Here is an 11,088-nt window from a genome sequence, read left to right on the forward strand (position 1 = left end):
AAGGTACAATGTACAAAGTCCTAATACCGGTAATGATAAAGTCAAATACCTCTAAGGCAAGAGTTAAATGTAAAACGTCAAATTTTAAGTGTCAAATGACAAATGTTTTGTGGGAAAATGCTTTTTATGACGGGTCTACATTTTACATTTCTCTCATTACATTTTACATTTGCGCTCTGCCTCATACCATTTGTTCTTCACGCTTTCTACATAGCATCTTTCGCACAGCATGAACTTTCATATGCAAATGTATGATATCACATGACTTATTAAAGTATACGGAAACCTGGCACACTATAAGCCAGAACAAGGATATTCACGACACTGTAACAGGAAATCAGCTTAGCACACAATTAGAAATTTACTTACCTTGACACTTTGGATGGTACTTTACCATGATTATGGGCGGGGAGGGGGTGGGGTCTGTGCAATGTCCAAAAACGAAATTCCAGGTATCATGTTACATATTAGTGAAAAGCACGTTCATTTCTATTTGTAAATACTTTTCTAGCAGAATCGTATTTTTAATGTTAAAATAGAAAAAAAATTCAAAATGTTACCTATAATTGCTCTTTTCAAATATGTAAATAATTTTCTGGCACATTCATATTCCCTGAAAAACGACCAAAGTTTGATGGAACTAAAATGTATTGCCATGGAGTTGGGGGGGGGGGGGGTATTCAATGTTCAAATACGGGTCTTAATCCGAAATTCTCGATACCATTCTACCTATCACTAAAAGCACGTCCATTGCTGCTTAAAAATATGTAAATAATTTACTGGCACATTCAGATTAGCATACCTTGAAAAACATCGAGTTGTACGAAACACTATTAAAGGGATATTCAAGTAAAAATACTGGTCTAAATACGAAATACCATGTTACGTATCACTGCTTGCGCTTTTCATGTATGCAAATAATTTTTGGGCACATTCATATTTGCATAACTTTAAGAATAAAATGTATAGTCATTCCTCTCTTTATATATATTATTTATTTGTTGGGCACAATATGCTTATATATTATTGAGTTTTTTTAATGGAACAAAGTTAATTAGGCTGTATATGTTAATAAGTCACGTGATATCCTACATTTGAATTTGGAAGTTGATGCTGAGCGAAAATTGCTATGTAGAAATGAGATGTGACAGAGCGCAAATGTAAAATGTAATGTGGGAGATGTAAAACGTAGACACGTCAATAGTAGCATTTTCTAACAAAACATTTGTCATTTGATACTTAACATTTGGCGTTTTACATTTAACTTCTGCCTTTGAGGTATTTTGAAATTATCATTATTGGTATTAGGACTTTTTACATTGTACTTTTTACATATTATCAATGGAAACGACATTGTCGCAGAGCATTTAATACCGGATACTCATGTATAGACAGTGTACAGACTCTAACCCTTCTCGTAATGCCTTGGAATTGTGATGAATAAATCACTAATGTGTCAACATACTGTTCACAAACAATTGCTTTGATCCATTTAGTTTTCGTTTTCTAGAATGAATTGATTAAAGTGCCTCTCTGATTTTGAAATCGTACTGACGTTTTTATTGCTGTTTAATATAAAATACGATTTGGTTTGTTTCATAGTTGTCAGACAGGATGGTATATATCAATGATTGACAGTCTTATATCCGTTTCTTGTCATGATTATTCAAAACCTAGAATAGGAATACTACAATTTCTACTTATGGTTGTAAAATCCTCTAAATCTGAACCTAACAATACAAATATATGATTTCATAGTGTTATCAGGAAATGAATTTACGTAGTGGCATGATTGCGATTTAGATTACATAGAGAATTTAACTTATTCCACTTTCCAATCTGTACGTTTAATCATATTGGGTTTCATCAAAGCCATATATTGGATTGTGACATAATACATTACACTCCCCTAATCATAGAAAATAACATAGCTATTGCACTCACCTAGAATATAACACGACTTTTCTGAACATGAAAAACAATATAACATTTTATTTTATGATCAGTAGTGGAATACCGCGTTTTATCAGTGAAATAAAAGTGTTATTTCACTGGCTAGCAGTAGTCCATGTTGTTTTTACCTAAAATGATTGTAAAATCATAAAATAAATAGAACATTTGTCGTTTTGTCGTGAATAACATATTTTATTTCATCTCTAAGCAAGAAAACGTTTATATTTTTACTCATGCAACGCATTCGTGAAAATATAAGTTTTCTTGCTTCTCGATGAAATAAAATATGTTATTCACTCTAAAACGACAAATATCCTCTATACATTCCATTGCACTCTCCTGTCCATTGAAAATAACGTTTCAAAACCAATAAAAAATAACACTATACTCACACAAGAATTGGATATAACGTTACAAAACCTCGAAAATCGCATAATACTCACCTAATCATTGAAAATAACGTTTTACTCGCGTAACCAATTAAATCACTGTTACATTCATCTACGGGATGAAAATAACTATATTATCACCTAAAGACTGAATTTGCAAACAGTCACATACTTAAGAGTACATTGCAATAAACACTTTTCTTTAGATGTTTATGTTCAATATATATATATTCTTAGAATATCGCTTCGGACCAATTTGTTAACATATTCTCAAAAAAAAAATCCATCATGGAACATTCTGAATTTTAATTATTTATTGATATTCATACTTAAACATTCGGAGTATTTTCTACCTCAAATCGGTTGCCCGTTCACAGGCATGTAAAAGGAGCTAAACTTCTAACTCAATATTGTCCATGAAAATCAAAATTAAACACACGAAATAGCATTCAATATCGGTCCATTTCAACCAATATTGATATTTTTATCTAGCCGTGAACATGTGGGGTCCTTATACCCAATATTTAAGACACAATTAACATTTTATAGTCAGTACACGAGTCGTGTATTCTATTGTTTAAGGTGCCATTTGTAATGAACAAAGAAACACATATCTTACAGGACACTCAGGAAGTAATTAGTAATGACCGAATCACAAACGATAAATTATTGACAATAAAAAAAAATGTGTGGAATGGGCTAAGCAGGTGTAACCGACTGTCGTTCAATTTGAACTGTTGACGTATTTCATCGAGCACAATTGATCAGTAATTACAAAATGTTATAAAAATTGAAAATAAATCTGAAATGAAATGAAATGAAATGGGTTTTAACGTCCTACTGTTCTGCTCCTATACTGGGCTAATGAAGACGGGCATACGCCATACAGTGCGCTATGAGGGAAATTTTGCCCGGGCAGCGGCACTATCGCCTACTCTTATATCGAATTCCAACTGCCAAGGGATCTTTTAGGTGCATTTCGTCTCATCTGAAGGACTAGACAGCTGTCCTTGTCAGGCCCCCGGTTCTGCACCACTGACAAGGGGAAACCACGTCGGAAAATCCCGATGAACTTTCTCGGCCAATGCAGGGATCGAACACCCGACCTGCAGGCTAGTGAGCCAGCGTCTTAACCACCTAGCCACCGTATTCATGTTACATTAAAGTAGCCAAGTCCTAGCTCAATATCACCCAAAGTCTTCGACATTGAAAACACGAATTATTTGTCAACTTAAATCAACGTTGATGTTGTGATCTTACCGGGAAAAGATCGGCTTCTGATATCCAATATTTAGGACAAAATAAAAATTGTACCATAATGCGTTTCAGTGCCATTTGTAATAAGAAACTCGAAAAACGAGGCTAGACATATTCCAGAAGTCATGTCAAACGGTAACGTCATATTCTTATCTGGAGAGCAGATAAATACTATCAGTGTAGATTGCAATAACCAGATTATAGAATTGCGATTCGATTGAGACTTCTGGCGTATTTCGCCGAACATAACTGATCTGAAACAATTGAATGTAAATCCGTTCATATACATTCATATTACATTATTAGATGCGCTGCGACCCATTTGTGCCAATTTCTAGGTGCCTAGGTGCCAAATATTAGCGATTTAGCTCCTTTAATAAGTACTTTTAGACCCATTAAGGTTCTAAAGAATAAAGTCACGCTCTCTTAAATATTTAAACCATTAACTTTCAGAATATCGTAATAGACTACGATCCGACACTGTCCTATTTAGAATCAACATTTAAATTAACAAAAGAAAAGACTGAATTTAAAACGCATAACTGTTTTTATAAAAAGGTGTGCTTCAAAGTATTGTGAAGTTTTTGTTATCCGGTTCAATAGCGCTACGCTTTCGAATGGTGTATAATATATATATTAAATTCTCTTGGGAACTATTGATCCCTGGCTTCTTTCGAATTTCAAAATTCATTTGGTAGAACAAGTAAAATCAAATTAAACAATAAAATAGAAGAGAATATATCCCTTTAAAGAGAGTCAATAGAGATATTGATATAAATGATGATAATGGAAATCGAACAATGTTTTAAAATATAACGGTTCTTTGAGTAGTTACTGGAAACTATTATCTGTTTGTTTTACATTATAATGCAATATGAAACATGAAAAGAAACGTTTAGTGATAGAAGTGTAATCAAGCGTTATCAACCTATAGAATAATCATTTAGTCTTTTAATGATATTGAAATATAATATTATTCAATGCGCAAATGCTATTCCCATGTCAAACGTGCGCAGAGTAATGTACTCTAAAAACTATCCCTATTGAAATTTCAATTCAAACCAAATAACGTGTCAAAGAAAATTCAAATGATGCAATGGTAAATATGACCCCTGGGGTATTAACATATTTTTCTAATCACGGTGTATTATTCTTTCAGTGGTAGAAAAAGTCCAAATGAGTCTTGGTATTGACAATCCTACACACGTCTTAAAAAGATTAAACTTGCGTAATGATAATTGTGGAATCGTGAGAGTTCTAATCAAGGGGCCTAACAGATTTTTTCCCATACAGCTAAAAAAAACACAATGTCACAATACGTGCATACAACAGCAGCTTACACGAAAGAAAAACTTCAATAGGGTTAATTTTCCCATACAGCTAAAAAAAAAAACAATGTCACAATACGTGCATACAACAGCAGCTTACAAGAAAGAAAAACTTCAATAGGGTTAATTTTCTCAATCTCAATTCGTCACCCAAAATTTGAAAAAAAAACCCGTCTGTTAAAGGAGCGAAATCAGTAATATTTGGGACCTAGAAATTGACACAAATGGGTCGCAACGCATATAATAATGTAATATGAATGTATATATAAATTGATTTAAATTCAATCGTTTCCGTTTTTACTCTAATTTCAAATCATATATGTTCAGAAGTCTCAATCGAATGGCAGTCTCTAGCGTCTGGTTACACCGATCTGCTCTCCAGATAAGAATATAACGTCACCGTTTGACATGACTTGTGGAATGTCTAGCTCGTTTTTTGAGTCCCTTGGCGCTGAAACGAATTATGGTACACAATTCGTGTACCAATGGTAAACTGTTTATTTTGTCTTAAATATTGGATATCGGAAGCCCATCTTTTTCCGGTTGGATCACAACATTAATGTTGATTTAAATTAACAAATAATTTGTATTTTGAATGTCGAAGACTTTGCACGATATTGAGTTAGAGACTTAGCTACTTTAAACATGCTAACACAGGGTAAGTAAGGGGTGGGGGGCCTGAATGAAAGGTCACGGAACACTTGAGTATTGATAGGGTCCATCCTCACCTCTCAACATATAGATGTTGACCGAATTTGATATTTCAGCAAAGGGCGAGAACTCTGGAACTGAAAGTCACAGAATGCTGAAAATGTACAGGGTTCGTCCGCTAATGGCAAGGATTCTAAATTTGAAATTAATCTTGGTTCAAAACTATAGCCTCTATTGCAATCACGAGGTTACCGAAAGCACGGGGGGGGGGGGGCTATCCTGGAAGGGAATATCGAAGAATGCTGAATATCGAGTGGGTCCGTCCTCTCATTACTGCAATGCTTTACAGCTGTTTGAAATAAAACAAAATCCATCGAAAACACTGTGGCTTCTAGTGCGTTCACAAGCCCATCTGTTAAAATATGTAGCTTCTATCGCGTTCACTCACAAGATTTTTGGCATGGGGGGGGGGGAGGTAACTCCACAATGACAAAGCTGAAAATCGATAGGGTTCATCCTCTTGTGGCCTATATCGCGTTAACAAGGTTTTTGGCAAAGGTCGGCAACTCCGGAACCGACAGTCGCTGAACGCTGAAAATCGATATAGAGTCCATTCTTTCATAACCCCAATGCTTACAACCAATTTGGCTAAAACTCAGCGATTTAATTTCTAAGTTTGTTGATTGTAACCAATGACATATATATATTGTTACGGTTGTCGGTTCAGAGTCAACTCGTGTAGTTTCGTCCTTTTTCTATCTTTTAAACTCACTCTCGCGGCAACGTACCCACTTTGCAAGACTGTGAAAGTTACTTTTATTTAACCGTAAAACCCTGTTGTTAGTTGCCGCGTTGGTGAGTTTAGAAGTTACATTGTTGCTAGCTCTAAATAAGCAGAAAAAAATTGAGACTAAAAATTAATTGAACGAAATGTATTTTCCTTAGTCTCGGTTGACCAGACGTGTGTGATGAAACTAAAATTACGGTACTGGTCACACGAATCGAATTCTAATCATTTTAGGGCGCTGCGAATTTGGCCTCCGGTTTTGGGTCAAATTTAATAGGACGTGGTGTACAAAAGGGCTATAGCTTATGCTTTCGAGTAAAAAGTGTATTTACAATTTCTAACATAATGGTTACAAAACGCTTAAGTTATTATAAATTCAGCAACAATTCATTTTTCTAGAACCGAAATATAACTAAAAAGACGCGCATTGACTGTTTCATTATTATTAAAAATATGAAAACGTGACACGATGCGTAAATTGAGTGTCTTACTTTAAAGGGGGATCACGTGGCTAAGTGGGTAAGACGCTGGCTCGCTAGCCTGAAGGTCGGGTGTTCGATCCCTTCATTGGCCAAGAAAGTTCATCCAGATTTTCCGGCGTGGTTTCCCCTTGTCAGTGATGCAGGACGGAGCGCCTGACAAGGACAGTTGTCTAGTCGTTCGGATGGGACAAAAAACCGTGGTCCCGTGTACATATTGGCGTGCACGTAAAAGATCCCTTGGCAGTTGGAATTCGATATAAGAGTAGGCCGTAGCGCCGCTGCCCGGGAAAAATTTCCCTCATAGTACACTGTATAGCGTATGCCCGTCTTCATTAGTCCAGTTTAGGAGCAGAAGAGTAGGACGTTAAACCCCATTTCATACTTTCAAGAACAATAGCTATAAAATAGAAATTTCCAGATTGATACATAATGCGACACAATCAACCATTAAGTGGTAATTCAAACACAAAGGATGTATTTAAACTTAAATTACTCTAATATTTCACTAAAAGACCCTTAATGTAGAAATTTCAACTTATTATGTAGCCATTTTATGCAGGTTATTTTCAATAACAGAATTTTCCTATGATATAACAGATCAAAGAACTTTTCGAGGCGAATTGTCACGTATCTGACGCCTCAAAAAACCCAACCATATAAAAAAGCATGCAATTCCACCTTGAAATGGGTTCAATTGATTTACGGTTTAAATTTATCAGACAGTTTAGAGCGCAATGTGGTAGGACTTCTAAGTAGATTCCGGGTGCATTGATATACATTTATTCCACTGATGTCGAACCGATTTGAAAATGCTTCAGGCTTTTTTTTTTGCGTGTGTCCTGTGCTCTGTTTTTGATGTGTACATTTTTTATATTTATCTGTGATAATTATTTGAAACAAAATAGGATTATCATAGAGAATATTTAACATCTACAATAGGAGTACGGCAAGCACTCTCTACATACTGCGTTGGTAAACCACGAAATTCCCCCTTATTACAAAGATTTAACTATTGCATGTAACCGTTAAAAAAATCAGCCTAAAAGGTAACTGATAAATACAGACAATCCCTCTCTCTCTCTTTCGGGCTTGCGCATGTGTACAAATGTTAAATTCAATCGTTAATTGTACATACGTAAAAAAAACGAAGAATCCCGACTGCGGAAATTAAGAATTCGTTTTTCAGAGCAAAATCTGATACTCAAGAAACACTCACTGACAATAATGCTATATAATGGACGAACAAACGTATAATAAATAAATACGTTGAGACTACATCACTGAATAGTGTTTCTTCGGAATTTAACATAGATCACTATCATCATAAACAATTTTACGCGTGGCCATAGGGCTCCCATGTAAAACGTTCATTTTCTGTGAAACAGCTGAACTGAAAAGGAAAGTTACGCATTTCTCAATAATGCAGGTAAATTCTCAAAATAATAAACAATGTCTTACCATTATATAAGTTACTCAATAGTGTAATTGGTATACATACAACGGCCACCAACAGTCCAGAGAGTGCCAAATTCACCAAAAAATAGTTTATCTTGCTCACAAATCGGCGTTTAAGAGTCAGGATGACCAACAACCCATTACCTATTAGAGCAGTGAGAAAAATAATCGAATATGCTAAAGAATAAATAACAATTAAGTAATCTGGTTGTTTTATTGGGGCCATGAGACCATAGTCATAAGAATCATTCGTTGTGTAGTACTCATCGTTATAATAATCGTAGCCACTTGTATTGCGTGTTCCATCCATCGTTTCCACTTGAATCCAAATCTTCCTATTCACTTTCTTTATATAATAGGTCAATCTGTTACTCAATATATGTCTAATGATTTTACCTTTCAAAGTCTCTAAATTATCACAGATAATGCGCTTGGTTTATATTTCACATCCGATGGATTTTCACTCACAATTTTTATGTATCACCCATGTAAATTCCGTCACATACAATAACCGGTAAGCTTACAATAGACAAAATGGTTCAGGATATTATTTCAATTGGTAAATCAGTACTGAAGCAAGAAACGAGCCAGTAAATCTAATGCAATATCGGGGACAGCCGAGTAATCAATGAATGAAGTTCCGTAAAGTGTCGCCCACAGTTAGGATATTGTGAATTGTAGCTGCAACGACATGTTATTACTTCTCATTAGTGTAAAGATAAATAATAATCATATACATTCGTTACGATCCGTAAACTCTGATAAACAGCAACGGAGGCTACGAAAATCGATTGGATGTAGATGAGGTGTCAAGAATAAAAATCATCATCACCCGCATGCCTGACTCATAGCTGCCATTCAAATGTATTAAGAGTTTTAACTTTCAACACGATTATTAATATGAATAAGTTGATGTAATTTACTTGTATACCACTATAAAATAAATCCAGGATAATCTGTTATAGGATGAGTAAGCATAAACTATTTTTTTCACAACTTTCGTAAATATGTAAAGTTAAATGGACCGATACGATTCACAACACAAATATTTGTTCAACATATGTCTGCTGTATATTACACTCAAAAAGGTTCATCAGTTCATTTACGTTCATCATCCATTCTTTTCTTTTCAGCTATCTTTTATGTACAACAAGGGCGCATTCATACATATATAGGAAATTAATATCCGGAATAAACGAATTAAGTAAAAAAAATCTCATTTATCTCCAGACACAACCTATACCACCAACAGCGACTATCATTCAATCGGAGTTTTCGGTCAATCAGATGCCCTAGTTTTTGGATCGTATTCTTGATTTCAACACGATAAGCCCAATTAATTCACTTTCGGTAAATTATAGATATGCCATGGGGCCATGTGATATGATTACAGAAAGAAATTCTCAACATTTCTCATTCAATATTTCTCCGTGGTATATGATGGCACTGTCAAGTCTAAACAGTAAATACTTTAAGTTTTATACAATCGAATTAATAATCAATCATTCTTATCTCAATATTAAAATAATAAAGGTACTGATATTTTTTTTTCTAGAGTATGCTTACTATTTATTGAATACTTGATTTCACATCTGATATGCGGAAATCACATAGATAACAGATTATTGTACATTTTAATTAGATCAAACTAATAAAACGCAGTATATTTCACCTATTCCATCTTGGACATTTTTATAATTTCGCTACTTTCGGTGGGTGCCGTATCTCATGAAAAAGTCGATAGGGATCCCCATCCATATGATATCTATGAACCTCCCTATCTATGTATTTGACCGACAAAACAAAATGGAATAACTTGGCTGAGATGAAGTAATTTGAATGAAATTTTCAATATTATCTTTTTTCATCGTCTATTTTTGAATTATTATAGCAAGAATGACCAACTCTTCATTAAACTCTTAACTAACGTATCTTTAAAGAAAGGTGGCTCACATACGCCGACATCAGACAGTAGAATTTGTTATATTATAAATTTATATTTCGTTCCAGTAAATCAGAACGTACATTTCTGAATTTTAATTAAGCCATCAATCTTGATGAAAAACACACACTTGGCAATTGCCAAAACGAACCCGCCAGTTTTTAAACCCTACATTCACATATAAATCTGCGCAGTACATACTATATTACACTCCATATGTCTAGAGACCTTTTTATAATTTCCAATCTGGTAGGCCTAACTTGTATCCTTATTCAATGGCCGTTCGAAACTAAACTATATTCTTGTTCAACACAGCTACTCTTACTATGTAACTAATTGGAAGATTATACGAAACACATGGTTTGCACTGAATATTTTTCGATTTACCAAACAATGTTTGTATTTGACTAGAAAACTATAAAAAAAAGCTAGCTATTGAAGCAATTGTTATACTGTCCGGCTGACGTGTTAAAAAATTGAATTTATTAGCAATCTTCAACATAGCTGTTAAAAAAAGTCGAATTTTGGACTAGGTCAGCACCCAGCACCCGACAAAATTGTAGAGGATACACATATTTATCTTTTATTTACATTATAAATATAGACATGTCTCCTATTATTATGGAAAGGGTAATATTATAAGGAGGTATTTTGTCATATATCACTTGTCGTGTGGGGTTGAATTGACACCAGTTACGTCCACTCATAACAAACTAGGTACAAAATCAAAATTCTCCAGTTCATTTTATGTTCTGTAGCTAGTACATTTTCTTCCAATATAATATGTTCGTGCTGAATAGAAAACTCTATTGTTTAAGTGGTTGAACTGTATTGCTCGAAGGTA

At 34.5% G+C, this 11,088-nt stretch overlaps 1 protein-coding gene across 1 annotated transcript in view; it reads right to left on the reverse strand.

Annotated features, from left to right (window-relative positions):
- The window catches only part of LOC126812399 (neuropeptide SIFamide receptor-like), a 178,923-nt gene extending 169,826 nt beyond the window's left edge, over positions 1-9,097 (reverse strand). Inside the window, exon 1 of the mRNA XM_050538776.2 lies at positions 8,306-9,097. Coding sequence (XP_050394733.1) covers positions 8,306-8,612 — 307 coding nt within the window. The 5' untranslated portion in view covers positions 8,613-9,097. The remainder of the gene's footprint in view (positions 1-8,305) is intronic.
- Between the last annotated feature and the right edge of the window lie 1,991 nt (positions 9,098-11,088).

This window comes from Patella vulgata, chromosome 2 (assembly GCF_932274485.2).
Source record: "Patella vulgata chromosome 2, xgPatVulg1.2, whole genome shotgun sequence".
NCBI classification, from domain to species: domain Eukaryota; kingdom Metazoa; phylum Mollusca; class Gastropoda; family Patellidae; genus Patella; species Patella vulgata.